The sequence below is a fragment of the Diadema antillarum genome, unplaced genomic scaffold, assembly GCF_040938485.1.
Source record: "Diadema antillarum isolate AM-2024a unplaced genomic scaffold, OU_Dant_1.0 seq00001126_RagTag, whole genome shotgun sequence".
Classification (NCBI taxonomy): Eukaryota; Metazoa; Echinodermata; class Echinoidea; order Diadematoida; family Diadematidae; genus Diadema; species Diadema antillarum.
Window position 1 is genome coordinate 507,780 of NW_027271940.1, and position 17,192 is coordinate 524,971.

Below are 17,192 nucleotides of genomic sequence, written 5' to 3' on the forward strand. Positions count from 1 at the left end.
CACTGGTCTGAAGGGTGCAAAATTGTACCGGTAAAGGTGCTCCCAGTAAGACATTGGTAAAGGTGGAAGGTTGGACATATTTTTCTTAGACTGTTATTCAAGCCTTGGTCTCTTGTTATAATTGATAGGATTTACACCATGCGGAAGTCCTATCAAAATATTATCGATGAATATGGAAACATTTTGAAAAGGGGGAATCTGACGGCTGGGTGAACCATGACTGAACAACAACAACAACAACAAAAATAAACCGACAAGTCTGTGATAGGCCTAGGTTTTGTCTTGACGTAATGAGTGAAGTATTGATATGTTCAATCCCTGAAAACAATCCATTTACCTCTCCGTACAAGGAATTTGACAATATATTTCATTTTCATCTTATTTATAGTTCAGATGAAAGCATATTTATAATGAGTTTTGCTGAAGTCCGAGACACACCCACCTAAAATCGATAACAGTTCCCATTGTCAGCCTCTATTTCGAAGGGATCAAAGTTGATACTCATTGTGATAACTAATCACTATTCATCAGTTCAAACCAGATACACTTCATGATAAGCACGCCACTCGAAATTACGAGCAGTATACATCATGATAGTACATGTACTATCACAAGTCATTCTGATTAAAATACACAGTGATTGTATACACTACCTCGAACATCATCATGCTAATTATATGCTAAATTGCTATAACGGTTATCATTGAAACACGTTTTGTTTTTACGTGATTGCAACTGAGGAACCAATATATGTTCGTAAGTAAGGAGGCATGGTATACCAACTGCCTTAGCTATTCACAAAATGAAGTGCAACGTTGAAGACAAAGCGCATTGCATATAGGGTAACAGACTCCCAACCACTGCATAGGGGAGCCGGACCAGGGACTTTGTTCAAGTTCAAATTCAAGTTCAAATTTATTCCGTTTTTCTACAGTAAAATAATTTGTAAATGATAGTCACTATCAATCGCAAAATTTGTGATTGATAGTCCGTGGATTGTCCTGTGAGACACAACAGCTCCTGTTATAAGATATCACTCTCGTTTATCCTCATTATTTTCCTTATATATCATCACTATCTTTTCATCATCATAATCATCACAATCTATTTGACATTGGTATACACTAACGAAGTGACCCAAGAATCATAATGCAACTCTTTCTAAATTGGCTATGGGACGTTATCGTTCACTTCAAAAGATATTGTGTACATTACGATGCTGTTTAATGTGAGGAACAATAAGGTGCGCATGAAAAAGGATTAGATATTGTATGCATTTCAATGCTCAAAAGTTATGGGCGATAACATGGCAAAAGAAAACGCAAAGGATCGCCGAATATACCAAAGCGACCATCCATTATTCATGTTATCACAGATTCATAGACAGAAAGACATTAATGTTCAAAATGTTTGATTTTAATAAAAATATTTTAGTCGAACATCTATCAAATCCATGCGTCATCATCCCTGAAAAAAAAGGCTACAACTATTCCAAATATCAAATTCATGAAACAATATAATGAAACGGCAAAAAGAATATACCCCTCTTTTTTACGGCATACGGAAAGAACGTTTGACTTATCTCCTGCATAAGGCAGAGGGTAATAACATTAGAATCTGTCCTTAACAAAATACATGTCGGGAACAAGTCATTGAAGTGTGTTCTGGGCATAAAAAAGGAATGTATATATATATATATATATATATATATATATATATATATATATATATATACATATATATATATGTATATATATATGTATATATATATTTATATGTATATATATGTGTGTATATATATATATATGTATATATATATATATATATATATATGATATAATATAATATAATATAATATATATATTCATTCGTGGAGATTGCGATGGGGAAGGGGATTCTCAGCATTTTCTTTTAATGGCACCAAGGAGATACTAACATACACCTTCTTGGTGGAATGACGTGCTTTGTAGTCGCCCTTTCCAGGGACAAAAGGATGGTCCGAGTTAACAAAACTTTTAAAAACTCCTTATCTTTAAGTGTCCACATTTTTGACTGGTATGATCGTCTATTGTTGAACACAGTGTGCTAGTGGTAAACGCTCCCTCTAACAAACTGGTCTTATATATATATATATATATATATATATATATATATATATATATATATATGTATATATATATGTGTGTATATGTATATATATATATATATATAGTCTATACCACAGCGTACATTTACATTTTTTTTTTCGTAAAACCGACACTTTGAAGAGCCATCCATGCTCACGTTCAACACGATTGACAGAAAAGAGTGTAGGGGGCGCTATGACACATAGTGTTTCAGTACCTTTAAAGATATACGGCACTATTAAATGTGCCTCAAAGCATGTTCATTTTCAAGCGAGAGATTACACAAAATCCATGTCCATTTCTGTCAATTTCACTTACGGTCAAAACCATTTTCTTCATTTTACCTTTGCATTCTACAAATCAACAGCACTCCTTAATGAGATATTGTTTGTTGTGTTTGTTTGACTAAAAGTTTTCTCCCTTTCTCAACTTGACCATGCAAGAGTGATTTTCCCTTTTTCACTTCAAAGCAAGAGGGGACTGATGGATGGCAAAACATCAAGCTTTCTTTTGAAATTTCCTCGGCAACCACCCGCTTCGTATAATTTCTTCGGGTTTAGCTTGTTGAATGAAACTGTGAATGTCACCTCGAACTCAGACGACAGAGGGACTGCCAAACGACATCCTGTGACGTAATAAACCAAACAATCTAACCCCAATCAATGAAAGAGTAGCGAAATAACTATCCCTACCCTCGTAACAAAATCCCTTGTCTTCACTGGTGTAACCCAAATTGGTAGTTCCCCCAAACCTCTCCTCTCCCGCTCGACCGAATGGGTGCCGTAAACGTTCCTAGTCAACTGAATCCTTTCAGAAGTCGAATACCATGCAAATACGTACAAAATTCCCTGCTTGTTGCTATGTGGGGCAAGGTTGGTCGACCGAATATGAATGTAGCACACGCAAATGTACGAGTGACAAGGAAATGATAACTGCCATCATCATAAAACTAATTCTTCGAAGAGTTCGTTCATCTCCCCCCCCCCTCAAAAAAAAATCATATAGTCATTCGTTTATTGACTGCACACGAAGGATATTTTTATCAGTTATCAATGTTTAACCACTTACATTTTCTTCTTCTTTTTCATTCAAAGAGAAGAATATTTATTAAAGACTTGTTCACAAGCAAACAAGAGATTATTGAGGTCGTGACATCACCCCAATCTAATTTGCCTATATCGACGTGACTGTGATTGACATTATAGTGTACATTTCTGGGAAAACATATGAAAAATTAGAATTCCATAGTTTTGCTATATTTGTCTGACTGTATTCAAACAATCTTTGTTGCGTTTGTTTGAGTTAGTTGTTGCTTTTATTTCTCTCATTTTTAAAATCAACCTGACCATGGATTGATTTTTCCCTTTAAAGCAAGAGGGGAACAAGAGATACTAAATACCTTGGCATTTCAGCCATTTCAGCCACCTTTATATTTATTTCCCCGGGTGTTTTTTTTTTTTTTTTTTTTGCTTGTTTTGTTTAATTGTTTGTTGTTTTTTTTTTTTTGATAAGGCGTGAAAGTCACATTCGACATAGACGGTACGATGGGTGTGCAAATAATATCAACGTCTTAAACTTCCTTGGTCTGACCAGGGGTGCTTTATAGTTGAATCCGAATTCAGAGCACTGTAACTTATGGCGGCCATAACTGCAGGGCTTCCAAAGAAGATTAAAAACATTTTCAAAGGGCTGTACAATGAGTCAGGTGCGTTGCTATGTCAGTGCACAAATTGTCTTTGTTAGGCGTATATATACTTGAAGTCCCCAGTTAGAAATTACCATAAAAACATACCCAACTCGAATTTGTCTATAGATGGAGTGACAACTCTTTGTAATCCATGCAAACACATGGTTAGGTTCTACGGCGTTACTCAAATTGGGATGTCTATACATTCCTTTTCGTTTTGAAGTCCTGCACGGCACCGGGCTAGCTCCAAGACGAAATCCGGAGTCGAAGAAAATGCTTCTCATTTCATTGAATTACAAGCTCTACTTCAACGTCAAAAAAAAAAGTAGATGAGACTAGTGAGAAATGTTTAGGAGAGATATCAAATTCATCAAAATGTATTTCTGTACTCCTAGTCCAATGCGCAAATCGAAATGAAATGAAAGTAAGGTCAACTATAAAAAAGTACATTTCTCCATAATGTGCCCATTTCCGCATGTTAGCTTTCTACCTTTTAATTTGGCATATTTGACCTTCATATAACATTCGTGTTCCAGCGTATTTTTCTGCTTTTGCTGTTAAAAGTAAATTTTAACATTGCATTTTGAATCAAGTCTCTGCTCCAAGTCAAAGAACCCATATTCACTAGTATATTGGCAGCACATAGAGAGAGCGAAGTGCAGTAGCTTTGGGGAGGTCTTTTCTGCTCAGTGACAACGCTGGTCCTGATTACTGATGCCCTCTTTTGTCAAAGCACCAGCTACCACTTCTTGGCAGTGCTGAACATGAGTTTTAAGAGAGCAGGAATTCTTAATCCATCTGTAGGCCTGCAACACCTCCATGGTATACAGAACAGGTAGGGGCCTACTTGCATTCCTATCTATTGCAAATGCAATGATGAACTATCAGTCTTGGTATAGTTTTGGTTGAGATGGGGCTTCAGGTTTCCAACTTTTTTGGTGAGATAATGAGAAACCTCGTATCAATTATAAAGAGGAATTCGAAGTGTGTGTTTTTTTTTTTAATGGAGATTGGTTTTGAAATGGCCGAGATATATCTCAAAACAAAGACGTCCTGATAAAAGGTCGGACCCACCTTTTGTTAGGACATTGTTAAATTTTGTTTGCTTCGTGTGGTCAAGAAGCTGTATGCACTCTATCGCAGGTGTTAATGAATTGCTGTGACCAAAAAAAAAAAAACAAAAAAAAAAACAACCTTTAGATCTGTTTAGGCCTAAGTACATAATTCCTACAACACCTTGCCAGCAGCATGCAGTTCGCGGTCCCGCTCAATATTTTCGGGAGCAATTGCTTAATAGTGCACAAAGAATATATAGGACACTCGAAGAATGTTACTGCATTTCTTTAAAATGCTACTAAACACGAAGAAGCACGCATTATACTCAATCATTTAGGCCTAATTCGGAAGATTTAACGTTACTTAACTTGGCGCACAATCATTTTATGCGCAAGTTGGTTATTTTGTTAACTTATCTACGAAAGATTAATACTTTTTTTAAACCCTTCTCTAACATCTCCCTGTCTAATAACTGCCGAAAATATTGAAGGGGACAGCAAACTGCTGATGGTTTGGTATGTGGTAGTTTTTAGGAATGAAGCGTTGTCTTTTGTCAAAGCAGTAAGAATTGTGTTACTTTCCAACTGACTAAGCCGGTGGCGCTATCTTGCGACCACAAGACTTGCGACCAGCGACGCGACGCGACGCGACGCGAACGAGTGCGATGAAGATGTGTTGTTGTTTGCAAAGATCCGTTGTTAGCAGTAGTAGCAGCGATCGTGTCTAGGATTGAAGGGCGCAGATAGGTGTTTCCATCCAGCAGAGACCATTGTATTGAGAGAAGCCATTCTGAAGGGTAAGATGCAGAAAATGATCCTCATAATCCGTATAATTTTCGGTGTTAATGACCGTCCAGGCACAGGGTTGTATTTAACGGTTAGTTGTATCTGGAATCTCCCTATTCATGCTGTTATACTAGGTAACAGTTAGGTGCCTGATCATAGTCCCACATGAGTATAATCACGTAGGGTCTACTTGAAGTACATGGATGATAAATGGTGGAATAATAACTCCACAGCTCCATCATCTTCCTTTGCTCTTGATTCTTGAACTACCATTTTGAAGAGCCCTTTAGCTCGAACTGCTCAAGTATTAGACCGAAGACGAAAAAACGCTCTGTAACTACCCATATTGCTCGATACGTTTTGATGTATTAAATTTCATAAATTAAAACTTACTGTTAGTGTAGAGTAAATACAGACAGTTCTGCAGTATGTTTATAGAACCTCGAGCAGAATCCCACTCCCCAACCAGCACAGCACAGCCACAGGACAGGCTTCTTTGCCTTCCTTTTGTGCATATTGAATGTAATGATAAGAGTCATATTGACATCAGTCTTGGTTGCATTAAATATGAATGGGCAATAGGAAAGAAAAACATGTCAAACGTTGCTCTCTCACAAGAATTCCTTCTGATTAAATAGAGGTGTCTACTTCAGTTATGGTCTGTGGCAGGGGGAAGGCCCAAGGTCTAGAGATCGAGCTACATCATCCACATTCTTGTATTTAACGTAGATATGTTGTAAGGTGAGAAGTAGGCCTGCTAGAAAAATTTGATAGATTGACTTTACTACTAGCATTCTTGTCAATTTGCAGAGCTCATTGTCATCATACCGTTTAGATCATTACTCATTGTTCTTTCCTCTATAGTTACGGCTTGTTTTTGTGACACTTAAGTTCAGTTAAGGATTGGCTAGCATAAGACATATTTTGTGGCTTTGATCATTTATTGTGCCTGAACTCGTGTGCAGCAGATAATGGAGCCCTGTTGTAATAGAGCTTTTCAAACCAGAGTTACCTTGCACAGAGACAATATCCAGGCAACCTTTTTAGCTCACCTGAGCCAAAGGCTCAAGTGAGCTATTGCGATCGCCCTTCGTCCGGCGTCCGTCGTGCGTCGTGCGTCGTCCGTCGTCCGTCGTCCGTCGTCCGTCGTCCGTCGTCCGTCGTCCGTCGTGCGTCGTCCGTCGTGCGTCGTGCGTAAACTTTTTACATTTTCATCTTCTTCTTGAAAACCCCAAGACCGATTTTCATCAAACTTGGCAGGTAGCATCCCTAGGGGGTTAGGAACTCAATTTGTTAAAATGGGCACCATGCCCCACCCAGGGGGCCCCCAGGGGGGCCCAAACCCCCCAAAATTAAGGAATCTGTAAAAATCTTCTTCTCTAGAACCAGAAGTGATAGAGCTAAGTTAATACTATGAGTTAGTACATTGATGACTGTAGTTTCAAGTTTGTTCATGGCAGAATCAGGGGTGCCCCCCTTGGGACCCAGGGGAGGGGGGTGGGGAAGGGTTCTAATGGGGCCTAAATTGTACATTTTCATCGTCTTCTTGAGAACCCCATGACCCATTTTCACCAAACTTGGTAGGTAGCACCCCTAGGGGGTTAGGAAATCAATTTGTGAAAATGGGCACCATGCCCCACCCAGGGGGCCCCCAGGGGGCCCAAACCCCCAAAATTAAGGAATATCTGCAAAAATCTTCTTCTCTAGAACCAGAAGTGATAGAGCTAAGTTAATACTATGAGTTAGTACATTGATGACTGTAGTTTCAAGTTTGTTCATGGCAGAATCAGGGGTGCCCCCCTTGGGACCCAGGGGAGGGGGTGAGGAGGGGTCCTAATGGGGCCTAAATTGTACATTTTTATCTTCTTCTTGAGAACCCCATGACCTATTTTCACCAAACTTGGCAGGTAGCATCCCTAGGGGGTTAGGATTTCAATTTGTTAAAATGGGCACCATGCCCCACCCAGGGGGCCCCCAGGGGTCCCAAATCCCCCAAATGAAGGAATCTTTATAAATCTTCTCTAGAATCAGAAGTTATATATAGAGCTGAGATAATACTATGAGTGAGTACATTAATGACTGTAGTTTCAAGTTTGTTCATAGGAGATCCAGGGGTGCCCCTCTTGGGTGGGGGGGGGGGGGGGGGGTGGTGGTTGGAAGGGTCCAAATGGGGGCCTGAATTGTACATTTTCATCTTCTTCCTGAAAACCTCATGATGGATTTTTGTCAAACTTTGCAGGTAGCATCCCTAGGGGGTCAGGATCTCAATTTATCAAAATGGGCACCATGCCCCACCCAGAGGGCCCCAGGGGGCCCCAATCCCCCCAAATTAAGGAATCTTAAAAAAATTGGGCCCTTATTGTACATTTTCATCTTCTACTTGAGAATGCCTGGTCAAATTTTGGTAGAGCTGTGAATAATTTAGATTAGTGACTGCGTGAAAGGTGAACTTGCGATACTCAGGTGAGCGCTAGACCCGCGGGTCTCTTGTTTGTTTACCTTGCCTGTTCAAACGTTCTCGCAAAATGTTGCTCGCATCATGTTGTCACTGTAGCTTTTAGGTTTTCCAAATTTCTACCATTGCCAGCTCGGGTAATTACCCCAACATTGCCCTGATATTACCCCGAATACGCTTCTGTTAAAATGCTGTCATGGTAACATTCCTGTGATACCCTCATCATGCATGAGCAATAGTCCAAACGGAATGACACTACGCTTGCCAACCACATGCATGGATTGTAACCACCCCCTTCATGCATGAACAGGTAAGAGTATCGGTTGTTATGGAAACCTTCCCGAATGAGGATTTTGGTGTTTGTCTGTTCAAAATGGCACCCCTCGCTCTCTCCTGTAGTTTTATTGCCAGAGGCCAGGAATTTTATTCTCTGGACATTGTCTCGAAGTTCTCAGGGCAAGGTCTGTTAAAACAGGGCTTGAGACAGGTTGATTTGTAGTGCTGTTAGCCAAGGTTTTAGTGGAAATGTTTGACACAGTATGCCAACTGCACTTATCATTCACCTGGTAGACCATGGAGCTCCCTACAACTTCTGCCCCAGTGAGCTCCCGGCCAGAGTCTTCAACCAGCATCACCTCTGGCCCCGAAGCTGCCACAGCATCTCAACCCACAGCATACGCCACCACCAGTGGCAGCAGTGTGGCGACAACAGTGTCTCCCGTGAGCGCCAGCCAACCAGTTACAGTGCTCGGCAAACAAGTGGTAATCTTACATGTTGCTCTGTTTATGAATGCTTTAATTTTGCTCTGCAATAACCAGTTTGTTTGTTTGTTTGTTTGTGTTTTTGTAGTTCATTTATTGTTTTTTGCTCTGCTCTGTGAAAGTGATTCCATTCTGTGTTGTAATCCCCAGTTAACCCGTTGAAGACTAGTCCCAAGTATACTCAGGCAGGTGTCTATTGGAAGTGCGTGTTACAGCAAAATCAGCTTGTCTACAACGGGTTAATGTTGGTCCTCACTTGTACATATGCACAGTGTTTGATTTGCAGCTCACATTCTTTGAAGAGTCACATAGTATTGTGCTAGGAAATGTAGCTTGTATTCCTTCAAAGATATTATAGTCCTTATGAGAAATTACGAATGTGTAGAAACACATCAAATCTATTTTTGCATGCATTCTTGTACCTACATTTCTGCAATGATGTCATCATAGAATGCATTGGACATTATTTCCCTTGTCTAACAAAACTGTTTAACAAGAAGAAAAAAAAAAGTAGACTTGCGAATTCTCAACAGTTTTAACAACCTCATTAAAAGAAATCAACTTATTTAACATGGGGCATACCTCAAAACAGTTTCCATGAACACTTTTTGTACTTGACAAGCCTGGAAAAAACTGAGACAAAAGTAGTGACTATGAATTTAAAGGTCCAGTTTACCTCTGGGAGTAGTGATTTCAAAAATGTTCAAGATATCACATTTGGTGCATATGTGTAGGTCTGTTGTATCAAAACAGTTCCTACCATATAAAATTTTCACAATAAAGCCTAAAATATAAGGAGATATCAGCATTTTTCTCAATAAACCATAACTGTAGACGGTTTAGTCTGGATTCATTCTTATTAGAACTATTGTTCACATTTTGTGTATTTAACAATACTTAACATCGATTGTACGGATTCAAATTTTTACAGTGGTTGTTTCTATCCCTAACTCACATTTTAGAACTATTTTAAAGCACTAATGCTGGGTTTTTGTTTCATCTGCAAATGGTAAATTATGCCTTTAAGCAAGATGTCATCAGGGCATTGATTTTTTGTTCTTATGTTTAGCTTGTTTGTTTTTCCTCACACCTCATTTCCACCTGTTTCCCTCTTCTACCACCCCATACCTGGCTCTTGTCAGGACTTGAACCCAGCAGCCATGGCCGGGCTACGCTCAGCCTCCCCATCCCCGAGCGAGGCCAGCACTGGGTCCAGCAACCACTCCCTGGACCTGATGCGCTGCAAGAACTGCAGTGCGGAGGGCTGCCAGGAGGTCCTGGTGGTGGCGGGCAAGAGGCGCAAGGGACCCTGGATGTGCAACTACCACCGCAACAAGACTTACAAGGCCAAGAAGAAACAAAAGGATCAGATCGCCACCTCCATGCAGATCTTCAAAAAGAAAGTAAGTGCAGGGCAGATATTGGACACAGATACACACTTTTATATGGGCTGTGAGTGGGAAATTAGGGAGAGATTGCTGGCTATGTCTTTTCAAGAAACCAGGGATTGTTTTTTGTTTGTTTTGGGGTGTGTTTTTTTTTTGTCTTTCTACAAATGTCCTTTGTAGCGCCATCAATACAAGAATTTTGTTTCTAAGTTCCACCTAATTGAACACACCATTCTCTTTGAGATTAAATTCAACCAGTTTTCCAATGCTAAGAAAATTGACATAGTGCATATTCCATCAACGCTTTGTCTACAGGTGTTGTTGTTGAACAGCTTTATTTTCTAGGGATTGTGCTTGAAACTTGGGAAACATGCCAAAATATTTCAGTTGCTCCAAGGAATCTAGTATTTGTGTAGGCATGCAAAATGTGTGCTCATTTTTGGTGTAACCAATTACTGACTTTCATGTATTAAGATTGAATTTGGAATTCTGTGTCTGTGGGATTTCATTTTCTGTGGCACACATGAAAGGGAATTATTACACTAATCATTGAAGGTACTGAACTTGTCTGCACTGTAACAGAAAAAAATTCCTTCCTCAAGTTTGAGATTGATAGTTAAGTTTTTGCTGTTAAGTTTTTGATAGAGAGGAGGAATTCCCCACTAATATGTCATCACTAGAGACCAGTACATATTGCTCATGCCTGTGTTTAATAAATTTTATCACACAGCAAGAAGACAGCATCCCCAGGTCTGCCAACCTCCAAGCCCTCTTGAATGGAGACCAACCCCCACCTAGCGATGGACTCCCCAGACTGGATCAAGTCCTCAATGAGAAGAAATTGGTAAAGATACAGTGCATTTGTAGGGCCTATACAGGTATTGTCTGTAGCCAATATAGCACTGGTAAGAATCCAATGTTTATAATTGATCTATCTGCTGCAGGTTTTTTTTTTTTTTCTTCTTCTTCTTCTTCTTCTTCTTGTACTTTCTGGGCGGCATGAGAAAATAATTGCTGGGCAGTGAGCTTGAGATGAGTTGCTGGGGAGTGAGACATTTGTCCATTGTTTAAATTCAGTCCATTGACTAAAATGAGCATGAAATAGGCATTCCTTTTACATGTGGGTGTCAGTGCATGTTCATCATTGGATATCTGTTGGTGTATGTGATCTGCCATGCACATTTATGCAGACAGGAATTTATAGCATAATCCATGGGCTCACTTTAAACTGCCTTTGTGAATGTGGGCCAATAAACCCAAGCTTCACGATTCATCCAGGATTTCACTCTTGTGACACATCCTATTCAGGCTCTCCTGCGCTCGCCGACCATCATCAAGTTCCTGAAGGAGAGTCAACAGCAGCTGTCCCACAGCCACCAGGCCAAGGCCCAGGCCACGCCTATGTTGCCAGGGGAGAGGGGGGATCATGTGCACCTCATGTCTCCTCACTGAGGGGGATGAGGAGAGGTGGTACAGGTGTTTGACAAGATGCTGCCCATAGAGGGCATAGTCAGACAGGTCACGTTTTGCAGCAGGATTTGAACCCAGATCATTTGTGCGATGTGCCTACCACTGCTTGGACTGGCTGCTATGAAGAGAGGGCTGTGTACCAGTCAGAGATAGAGCGAAGCCTGTTTTCCGCTTTGTATCTCAGTCACAGGCCACAGGGATGAGGACAGATGGTAGGTAGTGTTGTGCTGTTATTGCTAAGCTGCATCACCATGGCTGCAGAACCTAACTTGTCATCATTACTTTATTTCACCTGTTGGTGGGCACATCATGAGAATGGGTGTCTAGAGTCAGTTTTGGTAGGATCCCTCGTTCCCAAATTGAGTGTGCACTTACCACGCTGCTCTTAGCAAAGATCTTGGCAGAGAACATCTCCTAGACATCATCACTTTTCCTGTGAACAGTTGTCCCACCCCACAGTGACAAGCCTTCACCAGTGTGTAAAACTAGAAAAGCACTCGGAGAGCGCAGACTTCCGCCAAGGCGGTAACTCATTTCCACCTACACACGCATGCAATTTTCCAATATAGAATCCTTCTTGTTTACATTATCAGCTTTGCGGTGCCTCCCCTGAGCAGAGCATGTGCTTTAGTGCGCATATGTAAACCTCCAGTATGCACAGCTCGAACTCCCAAGTTCAGTGACCTTGTATGCCAAAAGATCAAAAAGTCATTCAAAAATCCATAAAAATTCCCACATCACTATCAAAATTTAAATATCTGTTTCTTGTGTCATTATCAACTTTTCCTGTAAGTTTCATCCAAATCTGTGTACAAGTTTTTGAGTTATTTTGCAGACAGACAAACTAACGCCAATGATCACTTAGCCTCTTCCTTCCTTGGTGGAGGTAATAATGGAGCATTATAGAGTGTTCTACCTGCTTTTGATGCCAGTCTGCCTGGTTGTGCGAAGAGTCTCTTTTCTTAAAAAATTCCCCATACAGTGCTTGCTGTACATGTAATTACATTCTGATATTTCAGTATCAGTTCTGTTGTAATATCAAGTGTTGTTGACTTTATATCCCAATTGTCACAATTACAACTAGAAAAGCACTCTGAGAGCGCAGACCTCCGCCAAGCAGCTACTTTCCACTGATGATCTTGTAAAGAGATTTTTCTCCTCTCCATCACTGGGGAAGTTCAATGCTCTTTGGGCTCTTCCATAGAGATGGGTGATATCCACCGATAGGTATACATACATGCTGAAAAAAAATCGCCCAATTTCCCAATATAGAAGCCTTTGTTACGTCATAAACCCTCAGCTGCACGGCGCCCCTCGCCCTAGCAGAGACTAGAGCACGCACTTTAGTGCGCGCATGCAAACCTCAAATACGTGCAGCCTGAACTCTGAAGTTCATTGACCCTACCTGCCAAAATATCAAAAATCCTTCATAAATTCCCCCAAAATTCTCGGATCACTACCAAAAGTTAATCGTTTGTTAGTTGTGTCATTCTCAACCTTTGCTGCAAGTTTCATCCTAATCCGTTAACTACTTTTTGAGTTATTTTGCACACGGACAAATGAACTAACGAACTAACAAACAAACCAACGGTAACGAAAACATAACCTCCCCCCTTGGCGGAGGTAATGAGAGGAGAGCACTTCTATTTCACCATGTAACCGAGTGACCTTTTGTGCAGACCATGATTTATTAATGATTAAGTTAAGATGGCTGTTACTTGACAGGTCATGCAGTGTATCTACACATAGGGGACTGTCATCATGATGAGGTTGAAATTTTAAGGATGTGCCAGGTTATACATGTATTTCTTATTCGGTTCCTGGTCAGTTATCATTGCAAAAGTAGAGAAAAGAAGTGTGCTAATGAAACTGCATTTTTTTTTCACTCCCTATTATTGACATCTTCACAGAATTGCACATGTATATGATAAAGGGACAACCCTTTTATAATGATGTCATCAGGACCGCCGATTTCACCTCATTATACATGTACCCTGTTAACATACATGTACATTTGTACTGGAAATTATGAGATCAGCTGTATGCAGTACCATAGTGGAAAATGTGGACTGCCAAATACACCTCGTTACAAGCGATACTTTTTTGTAAGTGAGCTCTTTATGGTTTCCCTGTACCCTGATTTATGTTCTAAGCTGGCACAATATCTATTGCATAGGCCATATATGTAGCGAGTCTAATGTTTTGCAGTTCGGGACTCCCAAACAATTTCCCCCGAGTGGTTAAAAGGACATTCCAGACGATTTTCATAATTTCACATCATGTAGTACATAAATCGACAACTCCATGTATAGATTTGTGGAATTTATTGTGGTTCTTGAGCAGAGAAACAATACTTTGAAAAACCTTAGACAAATTACACTGAACAAGGATGACATAGCAGGTTAACATATTTCAGAAATGTAGCAGTGTAATTCCATTACAATACTGCTTGCTTGCGAGTTCACCCGTGTATAATCTATGCATGCCTTCTTCTTTTGTTCTGCTTCCTTGAGCCCCAACTCATGCATTCTTATGGTGACTCTGCCATGTCATCATCCTTGTTCATTGCAATTTATTCTAAATTTTGAAATTATTCTAATTCTTCATCCCAATTCTCATAAATTCTGAAACTCTGTCCTTAGTATAACTAATATATAGTTCTTCAAATGTAAAAATCTGAAAATCATCCAGAGGTCTCCTTTAAATTCACAATCATAGAGTACAGTTATGATTTGAGAAAACGTACATGTACATGTTGTATTCATGTCAAGATGAGATCATTTTGTGTGATTTTTCATTTGCGAACAGCACCAGATTTGTGAAATATATGGGTCAGTCAGTATTTGAGTGTCCAGTTCCTGATTAATCAGGCGAATATACAGTACTTCTTTATAAGTTTACAAGCCTAACTTTGCAGTGGAAATGGCTCCTTGCAAAAATCATTCATGCTGATGGCATACTGAGTAGAAAAGAAACATCAAAATATGAAATAAGGAAATATCATTGAGGGAAGTAGAATCTTGTTTTGGGCCCGAACACCCACCGTTTATTCAAAATAACTAGAATATTCCATTCTAGTCACAATTATTCTGAGATTCTGTACAGGGACAAAATAGCAACTTATTCATACAACAAAATGAAAATTAAGTTGACACATACACATAACAATCTCACATTGGTACTGAACTATCTAACTGAACAGACCAAATTTCCAAAGCTGTCTCATGTCCCCCCCCCCCCTTTTTCATGGTAAAATTCTTCATACGCTCAGCACCTTTCCCTCATGATAAATTCTTGACGCAAAGAACACTATGTATCTGTATTTCCCACCCATTCAGTGCACACTCCTTAAGTTCTGTGTGTTGATCCCTGCTGAAATACAGGTTTGGAAATCAAATCAAATCAAATCAAGAAATTTGTAAGAAATGGTACACCATGTACCTGTGGGATTCAGGGATTTATGAAAACCGGACAGGGGCCTCCATTTTAATGTTCCTCTCATGAGAAAATCACAAAGAATCATGCCGAAGTAGGAACACACTAAAAGAAAGAAAGGAAAAAAAAAAACCCAAGTAGACCAAGACTGCAAAACCATGAGTCGTCTCCAGAGACGTTAACAAACTGTACTGAAATGACATTACCTACCATAGGATGTGGTAGAGAACAGTCATTGGGGTTCATATTTGATGGTCACGAAATCCACAATAATGGCGACAATTATTAAAAGCCATGGAAATGATCACTTTGATTTTATCCTGTCATCAATTATTCAGTTGAATATCTAAATATTAGTGGGAAATGTGATAGCCCTATGAGACTTAATTTAAATATCTGAAGGGTGATACATGAAGTCACTGGTAGGGGCTTCTCATAAATATATAACTTTTATCAAATGAAATTAAACAAATTTCCAGTTGAAATGCCATCTCTGTACATTTCCACAGGTGATATTCAAACACTGTTTTACAGAGTTAGGTGCATACATTGCAAGAGTGCCCACATTCTAATAAGAGTATCTGGCTGACAACTCCACAGACTTCGCACAACATTCAAGTGCTTAGCTCTTCAATTTTGAGTCGTAGCAGCTATTATTATTTTTTTTTTTTGGTCTTAATTTCTGGACAGGTTGATGTAACAGAATAATTGTAATGGATAGAATCTCTGTGTAAATGCAATTGCAATAAATTTGTTCGCATCAAACCGCAGCCGAATTAGGTGTTGTTTTTTTTTTTTTGTCCTTGCTTTGTATCTTGGTGTGCAGAGACAAATGTATCTGTGATGGAGACTACAGTTTGTCATGACCTTGTCAAGGAGACAATTGAAGACAAAGAGCTACATCTGTGTGTATGAAACCTGCAGTAATGTTCAAGTGCATATCAAGCAATAATAGAACCACACAAAAAAGGAGTGGGGATTAAACTTTGAAGGGAAACCTTTCACACGCTTTGGAAAATACAATGCGTATTAACTAATTTTGTTGTTCTACTGTTGCTTACCTTTAAAATATTTGGGCCAGAAGTCTTACCATCATTTCATATTCTTTCTATGACTTTTTTTTCTTCCAAATGTCCAGTTATATCTGGTTCCAAATTTCAAACTTCCCATGTACACAAGAAAATACGTGTATGGTATCCTGAGGTAACAATTTTACAATGACACACTATCACTTGCCAGTACACATTGTCTCCCTTTAGCGACAAACATCACTAGGCCCATCTGTGTCACGATGTGAATGGTTTCTATTACATTTGTGTGTTTACTGTGTGAAATGGATGTTGCTTTATTCAACTGGGTATGAACCATGTGTCCGCAACTTCACATACATGTGTGATGGAGAGGTCAATGTGTATTTTGCATGTATGCTGAAAATTGTTATCAAATTCTCTTGTAGTGACAATTTATTTTGCTAGGTCCAAGCTGTTTGTAGTATCACAATTTGCCTGTATTCACCAAGGAATTGATTCAAAGGACTCCACGGAGCTGAAGGAGTTTATGATGTGATATTAACAGTCCACTGTATCATCTCGTGAGATGTGTCATCCAACTGTATCGCTGAAGCCCTAGCTTCAAAATAATAGCAATGACAACAGAACCACACTCTACTGACATGTCATTCCTGAAATGAAATGTGTAGCAGTCATTTAAATGCACTAAGACTTGCAAAAAAACAACAACAGAGCAACAAGAATAAATAAAGAATGAAATTCTGAATATAAAATATCCCCCAATGAACTTGACTGCAGTACAAACTATTTTGATCTGGAGTACAAGTGCACAGTGCCTACACAAACTCCACAATGATGACTATTAACGCTATAAATATCAATTGGCACCTGCCTCAAAACATCCCTTCATTTACATATTTTACATGACTTGTTTTCTCATTTTCTTTAATGCATGGTTTGGCTCATGTTTATTGTGCAATTTCTCATCTTCTCCCTGTTCAAAGGTTGCAAACCTCTG

The 17,192-nt window shown here is 39.5% G+C and overlaps 1 protein-coding gene across 1 annotated transcript; it reads left to right on the forward strand.

Annotated features, from left to right (window-relative positions):
• Nucleotides 1–5,592: 5,592 nt before the first annotated feature.
• Nucleotides 5,593–11,711, forward strand: LOC139743975 (regulatory factor X-associated protein-like). The gene is made up of 5 exons (XM_071654441.1): nt 5,593–5,665; nt 8,680–8,871; nt 10,014–10,274; nt 10,990–11,103; nt 11,568–11,711. Exons 2-5 carry the CDS (start codon nt 8,683–8,685, stop codon nt 11,709–11,711), a joined length of 708 nt encoding a protein of 235 aa, XP_071510542.1. The 5' UTR covers nt 5,593–5,665; nt 8,680–8,682.
• The last annotated feature ends 5,481 nt before the right edge of the window (nt 11,712–17,192 follow it).

Excerpts from the sequence above, each read along its gene's own strand:
- LOC139743975 (XM_071654441.1), top strand. The coding sequence starts at position 8,683 with ATGGAGCTCCCTACAACTTCTGCCCCAGTGAGCTCCCGGCCAGAGTCT. Across the intron at positions 8,872-10,013 it reads CAGTGCTCGGCAAACAAGTG|GACTTGAACCCAGCAGCCAT; the intron begins GTAATCTTACAT and ends GGCTCTTGTCAG. Across the intron at positions 10,275-10,989 it reads TGCAGATCTTCAAAAAGAAA|CAAGAAGACAGCATCCCCAG; the intron begins GTAAGTGCAGGG and ends TTTATCACACAG.